Genomic DNA, 25,236 nt, shown 5'->3' with positions numbered 1-25,236 from the left:
GTCATAGTCAAAAATCCCCTATACTATTAACGGGGAGTAGATAAATTGCGAACCATGGATTAGAATGACAAACAGAAATAGGTCTAGTATGGAATATATAATAAGCAGCGCAGAAGGATTTTACTGGGCTGTAAACTATGCAGGTTTGTTATGATTGTGTTATTGATTATAATTAGTCAATGAGGCTCTAGGAAAAAAAATGTGGCGGAAGCTAGAACTTGGATATATGCCCCCGGATATATTTCTGATATCTTGATTTTGAAAAAAGTCCTCAAGATGTCTTCAAGCATTAGCTTTAATGACAAGAAATGATTTTGATAAAGCCATCTTAGAAAGGAACAAGGCAGTTTAGTTCAATGATGTTCAACAGGTACTTCTTGCACATTTATGAGCGAGGGGCGATGGTCCTTGTTTTTATGGTGCCTGTGGGTTTGCTGATTGGCTCTACCGAGTGTTCAACTTCATAGCAATGCAGGAGACTTATTACTCTTTTCAGCTTTATTTTAAGGAGATGTGGAAAGTTGCCAAGAGGTGTCACATTTTGGATTTATTCTACTTTCCAGGACCTGGACCTGTTGACCCTCCGATTCTTCTGGACGTGAAGTCAAGAACGATGTTGGCTACCTGGCAGCATCCTTTAAAGTGCAATGGGGTTATTACCCATTATAACATTTACCAGCATGGCCAGCTGTCCTTGAGCACTTCTGGAAATGTCACTCACTGCACAGTGACCAATTTGCGCCCGTATACTGCCTATATGTTTCAGGTGGAAGCCTGTACTTCCACAGGGTGTTCTCTGTCACCAGCGTCCCAGACGGTATGGACACTTTCAGATGCACCAGAAGGGATCCCAAGTCCAGAGCTCTTCTCTGACACCCCGACGTCTGTGATTATATCTTGGCAACCCCCCACCCACCCCAACGGCTTGGTGGATAACTTCACAATTGAGAGGAGAGTTCAAGAGAAGGAAGAGGTTACTACTCTGGTGACGCTTCCAAGAAGTCATCCCATGAGGTTTATTGACAAGACTGCTGCTCTTAGCCCATGGACAAAGTATGAATACCGGGTACTGATGAGCAATTTTAATGGAGGGACAAACAGCAGTGCATGGGCAGAAGTGACCACAAGACCGTCGCGGCCTGCTGGGGTGCAGCCACCGGTTGTGCACGTGCTGGGACCTGATGCAGCCCAGGTAAGATTCCGGATGCTCCGTCTCCTTTGCACACTTGGGAACTTACCCTGGAATGACTCTGTGTTGAACAGAGCCATCTGCTGACGTAATGCACGCATTTGTTGTTTTAGGCGTTCACTGGAGAAACAGGGTTTTGGCCTTTGGCCCAAACTGTCTTGAATCCGACGTCAGTTTTTCATCTCTCCCTGTATCCCCTTAATTATATTGTTGAGATGCGTCCATTTGCCTCACACACCTGAAATATTTTGAATGCCACAATGGGATGCTTAGCTTAACCACCACGTCAGATTTAAATAGATCCGAAAATGAGAAGAGATGGGAAAATGTAGAGGGATGGATTAGCATATTCGCAAATGTTTCAATGACCAATATTCCGATTTTTTTTTTATTGAGCAGAGAATCAAAATGATGGGGAAAGAAATAAAAATAACATATTACTGGGCTATCTAGAAAGTGTTCAATTATTTGCCTCCTTCTACTGGGAATGAACTCTAGAGGACAGGATAACTACCATTGTTTTGGCTTGCATACAAACTTCATTCAAGGGAAATTAGTGTAACCAAACAGGAGGGAGTTTTGTAGCTTAGAAGCCTCTTTTGTGTAAATACACACATGCTTCCATGGATTGCTCTTGTACAACTGCCAAAAGCACTGGCACAGCAGCCTGCTCACCAGAGCACAAAACAAAGGACATTTGCATAACAGCAGAGTTGATCTGTTGAAATTATTACTTGGATCTGTGTGGCGTGCTCTCTCTCCCTCACCAAAAGCAAACACTAGGTGAAGCCACATCGTGGACACTATCGAAGACATTTAATCGAACCTACAAACCAAAAGCTATTTTTAAAACTCTTTATTAGTTTGTTTCAGTATGAGACTGGTCAAAGCCAGACACCTTTTTGATAGAAATATCAGAAGTGTATAGAACTCCATGGCTAAAACACTATAAGGAAATTAATTTAAAGTCCATGATGTGCAATGTTTGCTATATGCATTGGGCAATCTTAAAGAATCCCTCTTCATTCAAAGTAAAAACAAAACAAAAGAAAACCCCCCACACACCTAGAGTTATTAATCATTCTAGAAATGACTTTTTGTTTTAATCCTGAGGGAATTTTGCAAAACTTTGGTAGCAGTCCCAATCAATACGATGCGACATAGACATGGTCCCGTCACAGAGGCAAACTACATAATGGACGTTATTGTGGATTCTTTCTCACAAACATCTAATAGCTAGGCAGATCTGAAAAAGAACATGGACTATTAGAACAATCATGGCTCAATGCACAAGCCTACTTGATTTAGTATGTATAAACGATGATCAGACATATCCTAAACAAGTTGACTGGCTTTTTCTTTCTCTCATTCATTCCCTTTTTTGATTTTGTAAACTCACCCAGGAATGAAACAATATACATGGCTTGTCAGCTTGCTAAAGTGAAGTTTAGATCAGCTTGGATAGGGAGATGGATCTCGCAGGCTCTCACCAGGAGCAGTTGTGTCACCCGAGCGATTGCATCCACACATAGCTTTACCATAGTGTGTACCCTTCACTAAAGGCAGGATTTGAGTCTTAATCATTATTCTCACCTATTTTTGCAGGCGGGAAGCTTTTGATGTCTGCTTACATCAAACCATAAGTAATTAGGAAAAAAAAACATTATGAAATCTTACAGAAGAAAAAAATTGAATCAGCCATGATTATAATTACTTACTGATCTCTGTGTCTGTGTGTATTGCATTAAATGGGTATACAATTTGGGCTCTGCTATCAAGAAGCTTATAGTCTATTTAGGAGATGAAATACGTACTCTAAAATTGAAGGACCATTGCAAGGCGATGATAAAGGAGATGAACCAGGATAGCATGTAAATAAATGATTTTTTTCATGGCCTATGCACATTTTTCTAGGGTCCTGTCTCCCCGAGGGAACAAAGGCATTTCCACTGTGCCCTCACAAAGTCTAGCCAGAAGAGAAAAGGAGTGCTAAACATGGCATTCCATTACGGAATGTTTACTCCTTCTGATGTTCAAGTCCGTGAGCCACTTAAACAGGAAGATTCTTTGCTGGCCTTTGTAAAAGCTTTCTATGCACCTCTTATATTTGAGAATAGGAGCTGTTGTTACTGCTTTAGATTATGCACAAGTGAAATTCAGGAACTCAATTGTGCATCCTCGGAAAATGGAAACAGTGACCCTCCCCTCCGCCTTCCATTCCCCCAACCACCAAAAAAAAAAAAAGAAAAGAGCAGTGACATATATAGAACACTAACAATGCAAAGCAAGGGGTACTGATGCTTCATTTAATAAAGTTATAAACAAGAAAACGATCAAACCCTGGTGCTGCCCCATTGATGCAAGTGAATGTGTGGATTCCCTCCATGTGTACTCCGTGCGTCCTCAGAACTCCCACAGTGGAGAGGAATCACCAAGGTATGTATTAGTCTGACAGTCCTACAAAGAATCCAAGTAACAGACGAACCCAGGAAACAGCATTTCATTTAGTTCATGCTGCACCTCTAATTGGCCCCAAACCCCTCATTACTGTCTAGTGCAAAAGGCAAAGTCGAAATCAGACATTTAAAAAGTGACTTAACTGAAAACCAGACAGAACAAAATTCTAGTCCTTGTGAGCCTCCATTGCCCTGTTCCTGTGTCGTCGCGCTGACTCTAAGTTTATCTTCTCTTTCAGGTCATTTGGAAACCCCCACTCATGCAGAATGGAGACATACTTAGTTATGAGATCCGTATGCCAGACCCTCACATCACAATAACCAATGTCACTTCCGCAGTGTTCTGTCAAGTCATTACTCACCTGATTCCTTTCACAAATTATTCCGTCACTATTGTGGCTTGCTCAGGGGGTAACGGGTACGTAGGAGGGTGCACGGAGAGTTTACCTACCCGTGTCACCACCCACCCCACCCTGCCTCACGATGTTCGCCCGTTGTCTGCGATTCCACTAAGTGAATCGTGTGTCAGCATTTCTTGGCAGCCACCATCCAGGCCAAATGGACCCAATTTGAGGTAAGAAAAGCAACTGTGCTTTTGTATTTTGCTATGGTCTTATCTCTCTAGGAAGGAAGGAAGGAGGCTTTTAATCACATATGAACTTAGAACAGATTTCGCATTGGATAGCCCCCACTCATAACTTTCATACAGTTTCATATTGTGTATCTTGACTTATGTGGAACCGTAAAAGTTCATTAAGATGGAAGTATTGTAATACCATGAAGAACTAAAAAAATTACTGGGCACTTGGAACAACAATCACTGTTCTCGCACAATTCTTAACATAATCCTTCCCTTGTTTTCAAAGTATATTTTTTTTAATGTCAGGAAAAACATGCATGTTCTACATGATGCATTTACAAAAATATGCCTCAAAATCCCAAAGCTAACACAATAATAATTCTTTGGTATGTTGTTATGATCTGGGAACTTGTAAAGAATGTTGTCAGGGCTATAGATAAGATGAAAGAAAACAGGTGTGATTTTGAAATGGCTTTATAACAACCTAAACTTGACACTTAGCCAAGACTGTGGGTTGATAATGTTGTCATTGTGTATAAAGTATTGGCCGTTTAAGTCTTAGGAAATCATTAACTTTATAAATATTTTCTGTTTCTACTTCGTGTGAATATGGCAATCAAATGTTTGCAAACCTGACACAGGAAAAATCTAAAATGTCATCATTCTCACTGATAATAGAAAACTGTGAATGCAGTTGTTGGTTTGAAAATAATTGAATATGAAACTCTTGAGCCAGAATATGATGATAATCTGGAAAAAACTTTGTAATCATAAATTAAGATGTTTTCTTTACATTTACATGCGCACACCACACATACTCATACCGTGAAACAACCTGAATTTTGGTAATAACATTAGTTGAGATAATCCCAGTTTTTCTGCTTGTCTTTTGCTTTAGATACGAGCTTCTGAGACGTAACATTCAGCAACCACTTGCATCAAATCCCCCAGAAGATTTAAATCTGTGGCACAATATTTATTCAGGAACTCAGTGGTTTTATGAAGATAAGGGTCTTAGCAGGTGAGATTACAAAAAAACTGTAAAAACAAATGCTGGCGTTTCGTTTGGGGCATGTTGCGTAGTTCAAAGTATCATAGTATCTTCATTGCGTGAGCCTGTTATCAGTTATGCAATAGAACGTGTTTGGTTATTATCTGTGGCATTAATCATCGGACTGCAACAGTCAGCGTGTTAAATGTTTGCCATCTTAACTGTGTGCTTAAAATAAGCCTTTTGAAGTCGAACTTGTAGATGTTTGAGCCTTAACCAGCTGCCTTTGTCACAGCTCTAGCAAGATATGAAAACTTAATGGAGGAATTTGGAAATACTGAACATATATAAAACTGGGGAATCACTGGGCACTTGTAAAATGCTTGCTATTTCTAGGAAGTTGTTCTAAGTCATTGATTCAGTCCACAAAGTATTTAGTTAACAGGCTTGGGACTTGAAAGAATTCAATCTAGAGTTCAAAGAGATCAAGAAATTGACAAACATAATGTCAGGAATAAGTATTGGCTGGGAGAGCTAGGAGATGGGGGTGCTGTTCCATCTTGGGGGTTCTAGAGCACTGGCTTTGTAACCTTAAGTGAGTCACTTAACTTCTCTGGGCCTCACTTTTGTTGTCTATAAAAAGAGGAGATTAGATGAGATTAAATGACTTCTAAATCTTCATGAGTCCGAACAATATAATCAAATTTCAAAACACCACAAATATCATTTTATGAAAACTTTTCAGATAACTTTTCTATCCGGTTATTTTTCTTTTTTTTAATTAGATTTATTGAGGTGACAATCGTTAGTAAAATTATATAATCTTCAAGTGTACGATTCTATAATACATCTATATATTACATTGGGTGCTCACCACCCAGCATCAGTTCTCCTTTCACTACCATATATTTGATCCCCTTTTCCTTCTTCTATCATCCCCCTCCCCCTTACCCTCCGGTAACCACTACACTGTTGTCTGTGTCTTTGAGATTTTGTTTCTTTATTTGTTTGTCTTGTTCTTTTGTTTTTTTCAGTTTTACATCCCACATGTCAGTGAAATCATATGGTTCTTGACTTTTCTGTCTGATTTATTTCGCTTAGCATAATAATCTCAAGATCCATCCTTGTTGTCGCAAATGGCACTATTTCATCTTTTCTTATGGCAGAATAGTATTCCAGTGTGCATATATACCACATCTTCTTATCCAACCACCTATCGGAGGACACTTTGGTTCTTTTTCTAGACGCACCACTGGCTAGCCGTACTCTGAGCACTGTTGATAGCTCTAGCCTGTCTCCCAGCTCTTCCACACCTGGGCCTCCCTGTCCAGCCACATTAGAATCACTTCTGCTCTTGTTAATGTACACCATTGAGTTGCTTGCCCAGCGTCTGCCCCTTGCTCTAGTTTCCCTTTGTCTGACTAGATCATCCTTGGAGTTTTGCACAACAAGTTTCCCAATGGGCTTCCCCGCCCACTCTCTTCCTCGTCTGAACTAGCTGCCCCTGTAATGTATTTCCAGAGCACGCCCTCCCATATCACTGTTGTCATTGTACTGTCCATTACACTTGTCTGGACACCCTGTTCTATTGTCAGACCCACCGTGAGGCAGGGCGCTGTCTTCATGACTTCTGTATCTCCGTCCCTAGCATAGTAGCGGGCCTTTGGATAGGTGTTAAATGAAAGAATATGTTTAGTAAGTAAAGGGTTGGTTATTGATTGCATTGCTATTCTCTTTGGGGAATGGCTAAAACTAAGGAAAATTCCCTTTTCATCTTAAAGGGCTTTGGAGGGAGAACATGATGTCTATTTTTAGGCTCTTAGAGGGAGGCAGCATGTAAATCTAATGAAGCAATGGAACAAACCATGTGAAATTGCTGCTTCTAAGTAAAAAATGGTCGATGATTAGCTTATCTTTTTTATTCAACCTGAATTATCATTGTCAGACTATTCTTGAGTATTTTCAATTCATTATTTACCTAATGTGCCATTTCTTATAATTATCACTTCAGTTGAAGAAATTATTTTATTCAGCAATTTATTTTTGCTTACTACATCCTGAGAGGTACTGCAAAAAGGAACAAAATATGAATATAGCTTAGCCCTGAAAGAGCACACAGTCTCATAGAGAGAAACACACACACACACACACACACACACACACACACACACACACACACAATTGTATGTATATACATATATACATACAATTGTGTGTGTGTGCATATATATGTGTGTGTGTGTGTGTGTATATATATATATATATATATATATATATATATATATATATATATATAGTCATCACAGTTAGCTATGGTCACCAATATAGCCTAGGGAAATTATTTGGGAAAGTAACTTTCTATGATAGGTGAACCCTGCCTTAAATATAGCCATTTCTAAAATAAATAGAACTTGACTACTTAACATTGCTGGATCTGATTTTTAGCCATGAGCTGTTTGGCAGAAAAACAGAATAAATCTCAGAAAGTTACAATTGTTTCTTCGTTGAAGAAATGAAACTTATTAATGAATTAGGACCAAGGCCAAAGATTTATTATTGAATTTTTAGTGATGCCTCTTAAGAATTTTTAATGAGAAGTACAAATCTAGGACTTAAGGAAAGAAATAAAGCTAAATCCCCACAAGTTAAATTGAAACGTAAGTTGACATGAGCATGCTGATGACAGCTGCTTCTAGGAGGGAAGTGTACATAGAACAAAATGTGCTAAAGTGATATTTTTGACAACCCTCATAATGTTAAATGTCAAGGGGTTATTTTTTCTTCTAGGACTAGCAAAGTTTATTATTATTATTATTGTTGTTCAAAAAACTGCTACAATCCAATGTAACATGCTTGTGATTTTATATTTATATATACTGGGGGTGCCAAAAAATGTATACACATGACTTATATTCGTCTTTTGTTATCTGTATATATTATTACAATTTTAATAGTTTTCTCCTTTCTTAAAATGTGCCAAAAAATGCATACACGTTTTTAGAAAAGCAAAAACTATTAAAATTGTAATACTTAATGTATACCGATAACAAAAGATGAATGAATACAAGTCACATTTGACTTCTGCAATTACAAGAGGTGCTCAAAGTGGTTCCCATCAGCGTCCAGACACTTCTGATGACAGTGAACTACTGCTTGAGCAACGTTGACAAAAATGTCTACTTGTAGACATGTTTTTGGCACCTTCGGGATATGGTTTTCCTTTAAATATTTAGGATAAATGGTGTGAGCCTCCCTTCCTATTGTGAGAAGGTTTTTCTCTAGCCCTCTACCCTTTACAAGTCCAAAACGGCTAGGGCCCCCTTCATCCTAAGAGGTCACGGGTGGTCTGTCACAAACCTGAGAGAAAACTGGAAATTGGTCCACTGGTGGGTATTGTGTCAGTTTTTCTGTTAAAAAGAAGCAACCTTGTTTGGTAGATGCTGGCGTTTCCCACCTTGACTGCTGGCTGCAGCCAGGGGTCACCCCTCCACTGCAGGCTGAAGACCTGAGCCCTCAGCTGGCTTTGCTGTGCGGTTGGGTCCCAGGTCCTTAAAGACCCTATCCTGTGGCTTCTAGTTGTCTTTTCACTTATTTCTTTGGCTGGCTATTTTGAGGGGGTGGGAGTCAGTGGGCGTGCCTACTAGGGTGGTGTGGGTAATTGAATTCAGATGTCTTCAGGAGGAATATGTAATTTCATATTCTCCCCAGATTCCACCTTATTCACTTAACACCCATATAAATAAAGGGAACAGTGAAGTGCTTTTTACTATCTTGACGTGATCTCACCATTAGCTACATCTAGAATCAGTTTTTTTGTTTTTTTTTTTATTGGGTAATTGGGATGGGAACAGTGATGGGGAATTGGGGGAAGGGGAACAGACAAGTTGCTGTCGTCTTGTTCTTCAATCTAGTTGTGGAGGACGTTGCTTCACTGGCCCAAGTTGGCACCATCATTGTACTCTTCCCTGGCGAGGCAGATCAGTCGCCGGCTTCCGGACGGCCGCTCACTGCGGCTGCTGGCCGCTCACGCTGGCTGCTGGCTGCTGGCTACATACGGTAGCTCATGGCAACCCACTGCCACAGGGACTGCAGCCTACGCCGTCGCCAGCGACTCACGGCAGCCCAGCTCCAGGTTGAGCTGTTGTTCAGCATCTTAGCTGTGGAGGGCAGTGTCACTGGCCCTCATATGTGGGATCCGAACCGGGGCCCTCTGGCATCCCAAGCGAGTTCTTAACCATCGCGCCACTCGGCCGGCCCTAGAATCAGTTTTTAAAATGGTACTTCTCTTGACCCCAAAAAAGTAAACTGAAGATTCCCAGAACATTCCTTTATGGATGTATTTTGTCAGAGTAAAAATAAAATAAAGTCAATTTGCATGGTCAAGTGGGTCTATTTTGGTTAGACTATGTCTATAATATATAGAAAACACACCAACCTAACTAATCTAAAATGTGATGTTCTGAAATTCAAAACATTCTGGTCTTTTTCCCCCTTTGTATCTCCATGTAAGAAGTAGAATAGTGAGCTAATTATCCAGATACTTTAAACAAAAATACTTCTGTTCTTCTGATTATCTTAGGTAAAGGATGAATTTGCCTGAGTTATGCAGCTGGTCGCCTCATTATTGAATTGTGCTCATCCTGCGCGTAGATTCAATGTAACGATAGGTTTATACTACTTGTCAGGTGCTAACTTTTCTTCCTTAACAAGTCTGTGCAAAGTGACCAAGTTACGGTGTTGGAGGAACCATGATTTGGGGTTTCCTGACATTTTCATCACTTGGAAAATCTGGTGAACATGCTGCTGTCATCTGATGCTGCCATGGTGGGTCAGGTGGGGTTTAACGAGAGGGCAGTGACCGCCTTCGTTTTAAGCACCAACCCACCCTTACAAATTTTCAGGACCTCCGAGTGCCTTGGTTGTTGAGTGATGGCCTGTCCTCCTTTCTGTTCTGGGTTTGACAAAGGAAGAGCAAGTTTCAAGAAATAATGGGTTCTTCTTTCTATTTTGGAAAATATTGAAGATTATAGTAACTTAGCTGCCTTTAAGTTTATAAAGTTCTAAATCCTATCTGCTTCAATATTTTGTAAATTCCTGAAAGTATTTCTTTTGCAATGACAGTCTGGAAAGAAAGCTCCATTTGACTGCTCACAAATCCACTAATTGAATTAACCTGAAAAGAAAGTAGAGTTGACCGTGGAACAACATGGGGTTTAGGGGCACCATTGACCCGCCACCCCCCATGCAATTGAAAATCCATGCATGACACTTGACTTCCCCAAAACTTAACTGCTAATCTACTAATAGCCTACTGTTGACCAAAAGGCTTATGGACACTATAAATCAGCGGTTCTCAACCTTCCTAATGCCACGACCCCTTAATACATACAGTTCCTCATGTTGTGGTGACCCCCAACCATAAAATTATTTTCGTTGCTACTCTATAACTGTAATTTTGCTACTGTTATGAATCATAATGTAAATATCTTTTTGTTTTCCGATGGTCTTAGGCGACCCCTGTGAAAGGGTCGTTCGACCCCCAAAGGGGTCGCGACCCACAGGTTGAGAACCACTGCCATAAATAGTCAATTAACACATATTTTGCATTTTATATGTATTACATGTTATATTCTTACAATAAAGTAAGCTACGGAAAAGAAAAAAAGGTTAAGAAAATCGTAAGGCAGAGAAAATACATTTACAGTACCATACTGTGTTTATACTGTAAGTTTACATCATCTGTTTACAGGATGAAAAAAAATCCTCTTACAGGAGGATCCACTCAGTTCAAACCCATGTTGTTGAAGGGTCAGCTGATTTCAAAATTAATAAATATTCATCTGATTTTTAAAGAAGGGTTGGACTCAATTGTTTTAAAATTAAATGCATAAGCTGAGTGTACCATAAATTCTAACTTTAAATCTTACTGACAGATTGTAATTTTTTATAAACTTACTACAGTGAAATGTTCCAAGCCCTGAACAAGGACATAGTCTGTGAGGGAATAATACTCAAATGAACATACCTTTCGTTTTCCTCCTTTGTCATGAGATTAAATGTTCATAGATGACATTTTCTATTTTGCTAATATGGAAAGACTGGGTCAGTTCCGTGACACGTGTTCCTATAGCATAAGTATATTTGAGTTGGAGCTATTAAGTAACAAAACTAACTCTGCACATATGTAGGGTGAGAGAAAGCAAGTCATGTCTCTCACGACCAGCAACGTGAGATAGATCCTGTTATTTTCTAATATCAAAATATGAATAAAAGTTGGGTTTAGGAATGAAAGTCAACTTCTGTCAACATTGGTGTGCCATCTCATAGCAAGGGGATTAATTCAAAATGAGCAAAAATGTATCTATTTCACATTTAAATTAAATTAGTAGAGCCACAGTGCTAGTCTGCTTTGGTATTTTGTTTTTGTTTTTTCATTGCTCTAAATTTACCTCATGTTATTTTTTTCTAAGTGCCACTTCATGAAAAATGAGCCTCTGAATGTGGAAGGACGTGTTTTTGTCATAGGAGATATTTTTTCCCCCTAATGTTTTCTTAAAAAAAAAAATCCGGTTTCTTTGTGTTACTTTCTAATGTTGATGACATAGTAGAACAAAGACAGAAATTAAAGCAAAATTATTTTCAGTGTGACATTCTGATAGCATAAGTATAGATAGCTACAGTAATATGACAACTGCCATGTGCTCTCACAATCAAGAAAGTACCATATTATTAAAACTTTCAAGGGAGATAAGCATTACCCTTAAGTTTTGAAAGCAAAAATCTTCACTTCAGTAGCATTTTTAGGAAAGACACGTAAGTGGTATAAAGAAAAGGTAGCTGTCCTCCATGGAAAATTTAAACAATTGCAGATTTAAGCAGTAGAAACAGTGTTGCACTTCTGTTTGTTCACCTATTTATTCATCCCCACAAAGGATTTGAACGTGTAAGGAACATTATGCTACCAGAGGTTTTTCAAATCCTCTCGTGTGTGATGGACTCAAGCACACATTGGGTTGTGACAGATATGAAGAAGAGTTAGTGGAAGAAGCAAACTGAATAGCCTGCATTTTCAGAAGCATGATTTATACTGGTGACAATATTGACACGCGGATTCTGTTAGGACATCAATAAAGTTGACACATTTTTAATTCTGATGAAAATAACCTGAGGCATTCTGCGGCTGCACGGGAGGATGCTGCTGGTTCCCAAAACACATCAGACCCCTTTAAGACACAAGCCGTCACAGATTTTACCCTGGAATAATGCTCCCAATCGCACACGTGCCTTCACTGGAAAAAGACCACTTGTCACCAATGCCTAGCCTAAGTGTTTCCTCTTCTGTGAAGCCTTACTGAGCAGATAAGGCTAAATTAGGTGCACGATTTGATGGGTGTTGGGAAAAACAGGAATAAATAGATATTTTACAGGTTCCATATATATATATATATATATATATATATATATATATATGTATGTATTCATTCCAGTAGAACAAATACATGTTCATAGGTTTAGGATCTAGAATGTTGTGTAGTAGAGATCATTTCTCTATTGGAGAGGCATATCTGTGTCACTAACCCACCAAATTATGTGACCTAAAAGTTACGAGACTGAATGCTTTATTAACTATGAAATATGCATTCATTCATTTATTTATAAAAGTTATCACCTCAGTAAATAAACTTCACCATCTAAACAGATTCTCATTTTTTAAATCACTTGGGTAATAACAGCTGAACCTTGAAATAAGTATTGTTCCACAAATAAGACTTTAATGCATATTATCTTTTACAAGGAAAAATACCATAATTGTGTCTATAACGCAACAAACTTTGCCATTTTCTATGCGTTGGTGAAGAGAGTGGCTTGAGGATGATCTCAAAGAAATTAATCATTTAGAGCATAACTACTGCAACAGACTGGCATTTCTAAATTGGCCTGAAACATTTGTTTTTAGTAATTATGATATAAACTCAATGTAAGTGTCCATTTACTTTGCAGCTTTCGTAGTAGCAGTTTCCTACAGGGTTCAAAATGGTACATTTTTCAAGACGTATTTGGGGAATCCCTTTAGTTTTTTTTAAAAGAAACTGAATATACATATGTTTTGCATGAGTATATGATATCAGTTGATCTAGAATTTTTCTTTTAAAAGTGTTTTATTAACTAAATGGACTGTTCCATTTGATACCAATAATCAGCACCTAAGACCATCTAAAAAATTATATATATATATATATATATATATACACACACACACACACACACACACACACACACACACACACNACACACACACACACACACACACACACACACACACACCCTAGGGTGAATGAAACAAACAAAAACGGTAAGCGAACTATAAACCAACACATATAGTCATACTTATATGTACTTACTAACATAATGATTAGGTTTCAGATACAGTGAAAACAGTGTATTTAAGTGTATCATTTAAGAGAAGCCATGATCCTTTTTGCTTAAAATTTTAACTTAACCATGAAAGTTAAAGAAAATACAAAAGACAAATATATGACATCTAATGAAATGCCTACTGATTTCTCAAATAAAATAATGAATAGTGGAAAGAATTTAATGCTCGAATTGAAGAAACTAGGTTAGCTTAGTCATCTGAACTAGTTGTGCAACCTTAGGCAAAGCCACTTAACTTCTCAGGGTGTCAGTTCTCTTATCTGTAAAATGTAGCAGATATTTTATTATTTGAAGCCGATAATCTCTAAAGCCATCTCTCATTCTAATATTTTAACATTGCTTTTCAAATAGGCATTCTGTTTACATGTATCTATATGTATCCTTTCTTCTGTGCAAACATAAATCGTACATTTCACCCTACCTACATTATGGTGAAATAGCTTAATGGTTTATTAAATGCAGAAGAAAAATTCAAATATTGTAGCAGAGGATATTAGGTATCCAGAGCCTCGCTAAATTTCTTTCCAGTTATTTTATGAAGTAAAACACAATTAAAAATATTTTACCCAGGGAGAGAGCTAATGAAGCCAAGGTCACTGGTTCAATTCCCACGTGAGCCATTAGCTTTGTTTCATTCGATTGTCACAGACCCTCTTAACCCCAACTCATCATCCTTCACATTCTTACTGGTGGTTACGGAGGAAATTTGGCGAGACTGTTCGGATGTGTAAGCAAAAATCTATCCCCTCTGCTAGAAAAATAACTCCAAGGTCAAGCCCCAGTGATGTGACATCATCCCCGTGTGGCCAGATGGAGTTATCATTAGGATCGTTGTTACCATCATCAACACCATCATATTTTGGTGGCACCATAGCATCGTGGTTGAAAGAAAACAGACTGCCCAGGTTTCAGCCTGCACTCTGCCACCTACTAGCTGGACTTGGGCAAGTTCCTTAACTCTTCGAGCCTTATTTTCCTCATTTTCAAAATCAGTATTGCAGTAGCAGCTTGTAGGGAATTTGTGAGGAATGGGTGAGTTGCTTTGTGACACATATGAAAGACTCAGCAAATGCTATTATCACTGGTATCTTGCAGTTGTCTTGGTCATGTAGACTGTTTAGCACGTGCTGAAAAAGCATAAGTTTCCCCGGGGGGGGCATAAACAAACGGGGTGGCTTCAAATAACAGATTCATTTTCTCATAGTTCTGGAGGCCAGAAGTCCAAGATGGAGGTGTTGTCAGGGCCATGCTTCCCCCGTGGGTGCTGAAGAAAAATGGTTCCTTGACTCTTCCAACTGCTAACGGCCCCAGTTATTACCTGGCTTGTGGCAGCATAACTCTTATTTCCGCCCCATCTTCACACATCCATCTTCTTCCTGTGTGTGTCTGTGTCTCTGTATCAGAATTTCCCTCTCTCTTAGAAAGACATCAGCCCATTGGATTTAGGTCTCCCAAACCCACCATGACCTCATCTTAACTTGATTACATCTACAAATACCTTATTTCCAAATAAGATCATGTCAACAGGTAGCGAAGTTAGAACTTATGTGTGTTTTTTGGGAGGGACATAATTCCAATGACTACAGCATACCAAGCAGGGGGGGAAAAAAGATCATAAAGACACAAAGATGGTAAAGCCGAGTGCTATAGATCTGATGTTAATACTACTTATTTAGGAAAAAAGGATAAATAGTTCCAAAGAAATCACAAGTTACTCCCTGTAGCTACAATAAAGGGAACACCCTTGAATGTGGCGAGAGCAGAGCCGTGCACAGTATCTTGGGGTCATGAATGAGAAACAAGGTATGGCGAGCAGACGTCTACACAGGGAGTAGCCACATCCTTTGAGTGCCCTGACATAACATTGGTCAAATTATTTAGCGCAGCCCTGCAAATGGCATCTCCCCTTGTCATGACTGATAAGTTGTGACTTACTGAGACAGATTCCATGGGTCCTGCATTGGATGCAAAGCGTCCTTGATGATCTCTTAAACCCAAATTGGGTGGTGATGACCTGAGGCCAGCGTTTGTCCTGAGTGCTAAATGCTACATGGGGAAGCTCATGTGTTGTGCAATGTGTTTAAGCAAGTTTCTTGGTCTTAACCACTATCCAGTCGAAGCCTGACTGTGTCTTTAAAGAGCATTTTCCCGCCCAGTTTTGAACCAAATAGAAAAGTTAGTCTTCTGCCTGAAAAATCCCAAAGGGTTGAAGAATGGGCGACTTTACTCTACCGTCGATGTAGTCCAGTTTCCTGCTCCTGCAAAGCAACATTCAGTTTCCACTGTATCAACTCAAGTATGTTCACATAATGTCAAAATGCAGCTCGCTGGAGCAGATGCCTCAGTGAGGGAAGGTAGTACATTGTGGTCACAGCTACGGTTTAATTTAAGGGTTTATCTGTCTGCCAATGAGATTTGGGGAAGGAAGTATAGATATGGGAAGAAAATGGTGATGAGAGATTCTGATATTTGAAAATAGATGAGTTTCCCAAAAGAGGAGCATGAAACTCTCAGGATCAAATTCTGATAGAAAGCTGGCAGGTTGCCAGGTTTGTAATTGCATCTTGAATTGAGCTGTAATCCTCACCACTTCGGAAAACAGTAAGGAGAAAACGACAAACCACGTTTGTTTTAAATAGCAGCCTTTGCTTAGTGTCCCTAATAAAATATTTTCCTGATACTTTAGACTTGAGAACTCCAAAAATAATGATCCATTTTTGTGTAGAGAGGGAAATGCAGATGATCTATCTTGTAGGGAGTAAAATTGTGCATTTCGTGGAAGGGAAAAAAAATCCTTTATTTTGTGAGGGAAAGGGAAATTATGTGTGTTTCCTCTAAAAGAAATTTATATGTGACTTTTTAAAAAACCTTTTAGGTTTACAACATACGAGTATAAGGTCCTTGTACACAACAGCGTGGGTTTTACCCCAAGCCAAGGCGTGACGGTGACGACGTTAGCTGGTCATCCGGAGAGGGGAGCCAGTCTCACCGCAGTTGTTCTGAACCACACAGCCATAGACGTCAGATGGGACAAACCCAGTAAGTAAGCGCCTCGTGTCTTTGTTTCCCTTTAGAATATTAGTACCAAAATCAGTCTAAAATGGACACGTTAAAAAAGAAAAGCAACAAAAAGCCAGGGTCCCTAATGGTCTTCTTTCTCAGAGGCAGACTCCGTCTCCTACCTCTCCATCCCCCTGGACCCCTCCTCTCCCTTCTTCAGTGTCTTTTGGATCGGGAATGTACAGTGGTTTCTGTCACACCAGCCACTTGTGATAGGAATGCCCATGGATGAATTTGAAACAACGTAATATTGTGCACTTTTCTATAGAGTGCTGTCCCCATCTCATAACTCATTGCTTATTAGCAAGAACCATTTACTAGGATTGCAGTAATGGGAGTGAATTTTTCTGAGGGAACCGTCTTCAGCCCTGGTTGTGGACAGGACTCCAGCTTGAGACAGAATAGTGCAGCCTGGCCGTGACCCCTCCATGGGCTTCCGTCAGGCAGGGTGCTTTTGGAGTGCCTCCTGACGTGCGGTTAGGAGTGCTCACAGATGGAGCTAATCTCGCCCTGCAACTCTAGAGAACACACTAACTTTTTGAAATTGCAGCGCCAGTTGGTAAGCTGCATAGCATTTAACAGCTGATCTGTTAATTTTGAGTGATCCATTATCACAGTCAGAAAACAAAACAAAACAGCAGATCGGTCATAAAAGTAGGTCCTGTAGTCATTCTCATAAGCATCACTTGAGATCTGGAAAACAGACGAATCAAAACTTGCTAGACTATTACCAAATATTTGAGAAATACCTGACTTGGATAGTAAAATGAAATTAAAATGTTTGCTTCATGAAAGAAAACTGTACCTACTTGGGTATTCATCTACTACTATTAATATTGTATAAAACAATGTAAATTACTCCTGGCTAGGCAAGAGACACCACGTGATTTTGATCCAGACTTTGAGTTTTGTTGCAGCCTAAGAAGAAAAATGCTACCTATTTCATTTTAAAACATCCGAGTGAATTTGCCTGAATGTTGTGTTATATCAATTGTGAATTAAAACTAGTATTGGGTGACCTTACTTGTAAATTAAAGTTAGTGCTGGTTGAGTTGATCTACATTGCCACTAAATAACCCATTTTTACAAAAGACTATCACTCCTGGGGTTTTATAAGGTTGCAGGTTTCTAATGATCAGTGTCATGTCTACTGGGGTTTCTTAAACCATTTAAATGGATGGGTACCAGTTAATTGATGCTTACGATTACCCTCTGAGACACCTCTGGGAAAAATACAAAGTTTTCATCTGGAGATGGATTTTTATGTACAGTATAATATATTTTCACTCGCCTCCCTATTCCTCTCTTTGTCACCCTTACCACCTGATTCATCTTAAAAGCCACTCATAAAGGTGGACTTCCTCTCGCTCGGCTGACATTTGAATGCTTCTGTTAAGACCCCGCTGCTGAATTCTCCCCAATATAAGTCCTTTATGTTCTAATTGCATGCCTGAAGTAAGCTTGCTTATAAAAACTGACAAACCTAATAGATGTGAAGCAGCTCCCTGAAGTTTCATTACCTTGGTAATCTGAACCTCTGACCTTCGGGATGTAGGTAATGCAATCGGCTGTTATTTCCTTCCATACCTTAGAAATTTTTCAGATAACTATTTGTGAGCACAAAGGTTAAGTCTTAGAAGAGGGTCAGCCCTGCAAAAGCTTGTTGCATAATCATTTTCTTTCCTCGTGCAACCCGCTATCCTAAGTAAATTAAGCAGTCACTCCTCTATGAAAGGGCCACCTACATTCTGCAATTTTAACTTAAATTGTTTTCTCGATTTGTAAGATGAAATTGGCACCTTGTCTAATATTCTAAAAGGCACAGAACTATAGATGGAAAGTCACATGAATCAATTTATAAATATTTACTTACTGAAAATTGCCTTTCAACAAAACCATAAAACGTATTGGTTAAAACATGTTATTTCTTAACTATGATCCTCCGTGTGTACACACCATTTTGACAGCAAGCTATTTCTGGCAGACTTGGACAATCACAGATTAACAGGGATAAGTTATTGAACGTTTTAGAAGCTCCCATTGTAAACTTTTGCATCAGTGTGTGATGTCCTGCCTCCTAAAAGCACCCCCACATAGCCTCGGTGCATTTTTAGGGTGGACAGAGCAAGCTGGCAGCACATAGGCCATGCACACACCTCCATCCTCCACGCATTGTTTTGCCTAGGGTATTTGAAACAATATTTTGCCAACATTTAATAATCAGAAGAATTCACATAATGATGAGGACTTGGGGGGTTGATTTGAAAACGCAAATGATTGGGTGTAACTATTCCCACGTTACTGTAGGGAAAACACCAGCTGGCACTGAGTGGTGGCTCCGCCTGCAGACAGGTCACACACTCCCCTACTCCCTGGTCCCTAGAGATGTCAGGTTCTTATTCCTGCTTCATATAATAAAATGCAATATTTCAGCCTCCATGAAAAACCATGAAGGTAAATCTGAGTAGCGAAAGAGATCGCATTTTTATAAGAAGGGATACAAAAGCACCTGCACTTAAATTCTTCATACAATCATCAGAAAAGCCCCATGAGATAGGAACTGGCGCTTAGTAACTTATGCAAAATTACAGTTAGCAAGTACCACCTCCCAAATGCCGACTGAGGGCCGAGGCATCCTGTTTTGGGCTGTTTCTCATGCATTTCGCCTTAATGGCCCTTAGCACTTTGTCAAAAGTGATTGAATAAGACCCTTGCCATTGTGACGGCCCCTTCTCAGTAGACAGCGGAATGAGGAAAGGCCCACGAGGGAGTGCAGTGGACAGGCAGCATCCTGCTGAGGTGTCCTCACTAACAAGGTCAGCGGCAGGCAGGAAGGAGCAAGAAGACACTGAGGGGATGAGGGGAAGGTATTGGAAAAGAGGACATGAAAGCCATGGAAACACAGTCCGCTTGCCGTCTGACAGGAGCTCAGGCCACCCTTCAGGTGGGCTCATCCCCTCTCATGCAAGCTTCCTTCTTCTGCCATTGCCCCACCTCCTTTTTGTCTTCTGCCTTTCTCTCCTCTCTTCTACTTTCCTTCCTTCCAAAAACATTTACTTACGGCTTTTTTTTTTTGTCCTGGGCACTGGAAACGCTGAGATTAATGGCATAACTCCCGCCATTATAATATCTCAGCACATTCTCTGGAAAGTATGAAGGTGTCACCATTAAAAGAGTAAACTTAAAGCCACACAGAAAGCATCTGCCTCATCTTGATGTCTTCATCAGAAACCGCCGGGTTTTGTAGCGAGAGGAATTTCCAACTCTGTCTGAATGTATCTCATTCATGTGGCAGTTTATATAAATGATTCTAAATCTCACCTCTTCCGGAAAGCACCCCTCACCTGGCCGCCTCCCCGACGCTCCAGTTATCAAAGCAAATGGACGCTGCTGGCCTTTCCACTGGCTTCCCTCCTGTTCACCTGTGCCCCTGCTGTCATCTGACCTTCCCCTCTGCGCTACTGACATGGTCCTCTTGAAGTCACTATCACCTGATGACCCAATGAGCGGGTCCCTTCTCAGGGCCATCATCTTCTGTTTCTCTGTGACAGTGGACTGTATCAGTGACCCCCTCCTGACCGAAACGCCCCCTCCTGTCCCACCAGCTGCTACTCCTCATTTCCCAAATAAAGACGTTGAGTTCTTTCCTGAGCACGCTTCCACACTCCAACTCTCCTGCGGGTGATTCCATCTATTCGCACTGTTTCAGATTCTCCTAGCCCACAAAACGACAGAACTCGATGAAGTTATGTGAGCGAATGACTTAAATGATAGGCTTTGGGATCAGGGAAACTTAATCTTGAACCCCAGTTCCAGGATTTTCTAGCACTAGGACCTAAAACAAGCCACTCAGCCTCACTAAATCCTAGTTTCCCAATCCAAAATAGGGGAGGCAATAATAATAACTGACTTAATATGGTACGGTAAGGATTAAATGAAATATACCTGTGTAGCACTTAGTAATCATTTAATATTGGTATAAATTATTACTCTGTCTCTAAAATGTACATGGGGCTTTCAACAGCAGTTTTATAAAAGATGAAAAAAAATTGGGAAAACATTTCTAATAAAAATTAAGGACATGATTTTACAAGGCATTCAGGTAAAAGCATTTCTACAGTGAGTTGAAGACAGATAAAGAGTATATGTCACTTTATATTACCTGCCTATTGCCCTGTTAGTGGTGATGCCACCCCCTTCCCCACCACCACCATCACCACCGTGTTGAGCAATCTAGCGACTACGTCCACCTGCCTTCCTTGCAGTTAGTTGTGGGCACGTGACTGTGCTTGTCCCAACAGAACGTGAAAGGAAGTGACGTGTGTCTTTGTGGGTATGTGCCCACCTGTTCTCTCTTCCCTGTCCCCCTGGAATGTGGGGATGGCGGTGTTCTCAGTTTTGACTCTCTAGGCATAGACGACACCCTAAGAGATCCAAAGCCACATAAGAGAAAGAACCTAGGGCTCCCCAATGGGCCACAGGGAACACAGTCTAATTCACGTACTTTGGGGCTATTACATGAGATATAAATTAACCTGAGTTTCATTTAAGTCACTTTATGTGGGGTCTTCTTGGTTACAGCAACTTCGTTTACTAACTCAGCCCCTGTGTGTCCATAACAATTCTCTTAAAGAGCACAAATGATCTATCCTGTGTTCATTACCAAATATAGCATGATGAATAATGAACACATCTCATACCCAGTTTCCTTTAAATTAGGTCTCCTCTGGCAGGCTATTTATAGGAGCTGGAACACAGAGATGAAAGCCTTTGGGCAGTGGGGTGAGGAGGTCCAAAATGCAGTGATTTGTGGTTGATGCTTAACTCAGAAAGAATGCATGAAATGCCTTTTTTTGGGGGGAATCAAGGAGCCCAGCTCTGATCATTGCCTGAGAGAACCTTCCCACTTCTTCATATGCACAGTTTTGCCTTCAGGCAGATGAAGAGTTTTCTCAAGAAGTAGTTTTGATGTGCTCAAATTTTCCAAGAAGCGCTGAGTTGATGGCACAGAGCTTGGCACTATGGAACTTTGAAAACTAGACTCTAATTTGAGAATCCCTGAGCAAGGTAGACACGCCTATCATAAAGTAACCTTAATAGAACCCTCGTGGGTTTTTACATTGGAAAAAAATGCCCTCCCAGTGAGGCTGCTCATGAGAGATAACTGAAGAACTCAGCCCTAGACAAATCAATTAGGAGACCTATCGAATGGAATGGTTTACTGTAATTTCTCTAGACCAGGGTCACACGCTTTTTTGTAAAGGGGCACATAGTAAATCCTTGAGGTTTTGTGGGCTGTGTACAGTCTCTATAGCAACTACTCAGCTTGGCTGTTGTGACCCAGAAACGGCAATAGAGGACACGCAAACAAGCATGGCTGTGAGCCACTAAAAATTCATATGGACACTGAGATTTGCTTTTCATGTAATCTTCACATGTCACGAAATGCCATTCTTTTTCCCAACCTTTTAATAATGTAAGAAGCATTCTTAGCTTGCGGGTTATGTAAAAGCAGGTGGTGAGTCAGATTTGGCCTGCAGGCCAGACTTTGTTCACAGACTGTAGAGTGCTGACCACTGATCTAGATGTTAAAGATCTAGAGGACGCAATTAATATTGATTCTAATCTCTCAAAATAATCCAGCAAACTGCAAGGAGCATAATCCAGTTGCTGTTGCAAGAAGACTTTCAACTCTACCCTCTAACAACAAATTACTTGGGAATTCATTGCAAAAGAGAGGAGCCTGTTCTATAGTTGAGGATTTGCTGCAACGAAAACCACAGTTCTGACCAGTATATGGAAATCGCCGCCCCAAATGGCATGTCATAGCAAAGACTGTACCAGGCATGGGTTATAACCTTCTTCAAGTCACTGAGGGTCACCGATGTGCTACAGTTAGAACGATACTTAGTCAAATTCTTGCAATCTATAAAATATGGGTCACGTATCGTTAGAGTAGAATATCTGAGAAAATATTTCCTAATATACATGCATTTAACATAATCTCACAGGAAGCCCTCATTTCTTCCCGTTGCTTCAAACACAAGCCAGTATTGTATACCTCTGACTCAGGTGTTCATACTTCAGTTTCTAAGCCCACTTGGTCACCACAAAAACATGTCAAACTCAAGAAGACTTAAGTAAAACAGCCTTCCAGTCCTCCGTCCCTTAATTATTCTTCCATGTTCTAGATTGTTTAATGGGTCTCACACAGAAACCAAAACCAAAAATCTGATCTATGACTCTTCTGTATTCCTTTCTAAACTCTTCTGGGTCACGTAAGGACCTCGGCTCCTTTCATCTAGTCCAGCGGTTCTCAACCTCTCACAGGGGTCGCCTAAGACCATCGGAAAACACATATTTTCGATGGTCTTAGGAACCGAGACACCGCTCCTCTATCCGTCTCCAGGCCCACATGCAGATACGCCCACATACGAGTACCCGGCGACGCCTGTGAAAGGGTCGTTCGACCCCCAAAGGGGTCGCGACCCACAGGTTGAGAACCACTGATCTAGTCAGTGGATCCATATCCCCTGGAATCTTCTCCACCTGGTGAAAGTAGAGACAATCAGAGATGGTCAATTGCTTCCTAATTCCTTACTCCAAAAATGGCCCAAAATGGCCACATGAGCTCACCCAGATGTAAGGGGCCAGAAAATGCAGTAGCTGTTTGACTAGAGAACAACATGGGTGTTGGTGAGTGTTAGGAACCTTTACCATGACTTTTGTCTTCTGTAGTGGTTTTTAAAGTTTAATTGCTTTTTATCCCATTGATGCCACTAGTGGGTAGTGATGTCTTTCTCTACTTTTCCATGGCTTTCTACTTTACATATGATAAAGAATTTGGCATATTGTTACTTTTCTTGCCCTTCTCACCCACCATTTTCAACGTTTAGTTTAGAAAAATACTACATAATTATTTTTATATGATTACTTTCCCTAAATACTTTGAAGGTTTATCATCATTCTTAACCTTCCCCAATCTTGAGTTCTAGATCTTTCTTTATTTTTTAGTCTTCTGGGTAACATTGTTGGTACATTATCATTAAAGTTAAAAAAATTGAATAAATTACATCTTCTCTTCATTTTTGCCTAAAAAAGTATTTCTGTTGTCTTTGCTCATTTTCTTAATTTTTACCTGTATAAGAAAGTGTTTTTGTATTTACACATTAATAATGCCTTAGATGTGTATTAAAATTATTGGACCAAAATATTTTCCCTCAAAACTTGTTGAAATTGCTCCATTGTCTTCTAACATTTGATGTTCCAGATGAGAAGTTTGAGATGTGCCTGAATTTTTTTTCCATTACAGACGATCTTCTAATTTTTGGTTTACCTTTGAAATGTCATAATATTCCATGAAATGTCTGTGTTTCGATATGTTGTCATTATTTTAGCCAAACTGCATTAATCTGTTTAATTTATAGACACGAACCTTCCTGTTGGGTAGGGTTTTATGAGGTATTTTCTATCCATGATTCTTTATTCCATTCATTTTTTTTAGTTTATTAGCTTTTTTTAAATTTTCTTACTATCTCTAATTTTGACTTTTATTTATTTCTTCTTAGTCATTTTCCTCTTTATTCTTTCCTGTTGTGCATTTTTAACTCTGTGCTTCTGTGCTTTCAATGTAGATTTTAATTCTGTCATTGCTTTTAATGTTTCCTTGCTTTTTTATTTAAGAAAGATCACTTAACATCTCCGCCTTCATGTCTGTCTTTTCATGAATACAGGCACCTCTTTGACTGAGACTTCTTTTTCATACAGGCATGTCCCTTTTGTTATTTTTAAGAACACCATGCAAATGTTTTTTAAAACTTCTGTCTCTGTCTTATGGAAGATATATACAAAAAAACAATTCTGCATCTGAAGGTTCTAGATTATGTTTCCTTTATGTTTCCCTATTTCAGAAAAGAAAAATACAGTTGACCCTTGAGCAATGCGAGGGTTAGGGGAACTTTCACTCTCACAGCGCCAGAGGTTTTGCTACACATGACTGCCAATATCATTTGGGAAAATACTGATGGACACAAATAGCCAGTTACAGCCAGTCCACAATAATGACCTCATTACTGAAGGTGGTTACATTTTGTGACATCAGAGAAAAGAAACATCTCTAACCTCATAGCTTTCAGAATTAGTTGCTAAACATCTCTTACTATAAACTCTTTCAACTATGCTGGCTAGAGATAAGGTCAAAGCAGTAGTGTCAGGAAACAAACAAAAAACAACAAATAACAAAATTGAGTTGTTATTCAAGACCCCCGAGATCTTAATAAAAAGTGGTTCTTAAAACAATGTCATACAGTACCCAGAGAGATTTCCTTTATGGGGACATATGCTAGGATCTCACATATTAGAGTCACTGCACTTCAATAACCATCAAAAGAAACGCTGCCTTTTCCTGCCAGTCCTTGACTAGTGGTGCTGAACTGCCTTGACATATGCGTATACCTTTACATACAAATTCAGGAGGTCTGTAAACCAGTGGTCCGCACCCCTAACCCTAATGCAAACCGAAGTA

General features: G+C 39.8%; 1 protein-coding gene across 1 annotated transcript in view; it reads left to right on the top strand.

Annotated features, from left to right (window-relative positions):
- The window catches only part of USH2A (usherin), a 465,799-nt gene that overhangs the window by 383,283 nt on the left and 57,280 nt on the right, over positions 1-25,236 (top strand). Inside the window, exons 39-42 of the mRNA XM_019631633.1 lie at positions 564-1,192; positions 3,885-4,219; positions 5,124-5,246; positions 16,528-16,691. Of these exons, the coding sequence (XP_019487178.1) occupies positions 564-1,192; positions 3,885-4,219; positions 5,124-5,246; positions 16,528-16,691 (1,251 nt within the window). The remainder of the gene's footprint in view (positions 1-563; positions 1,193-3,884; positions 4,220-5,123; positions 5,247-16,527; positions 16,692-25,236) is intronic.

Source organism: Hipposideros armiger, unplaced genomic scaffold (genome assembly GCF_001890085.2).
Source record: "Hipposideros armiger isolate ML-2016 unplaced genomic scaffold, ASM189008v1 scaffold_1023, whole genome shotgun sequence".
NCBI lineage: Eukaryota > Metazoa > Chordata > Mammalia > Chiroptera > Hipposideridae > Hipposideros > Hipposideros armiger.
The sequence above is the reverse complement of the archived record's forward strand: the minus strand, read 5'-3'. Positions and strand labels throughout refer to the sequence as shown.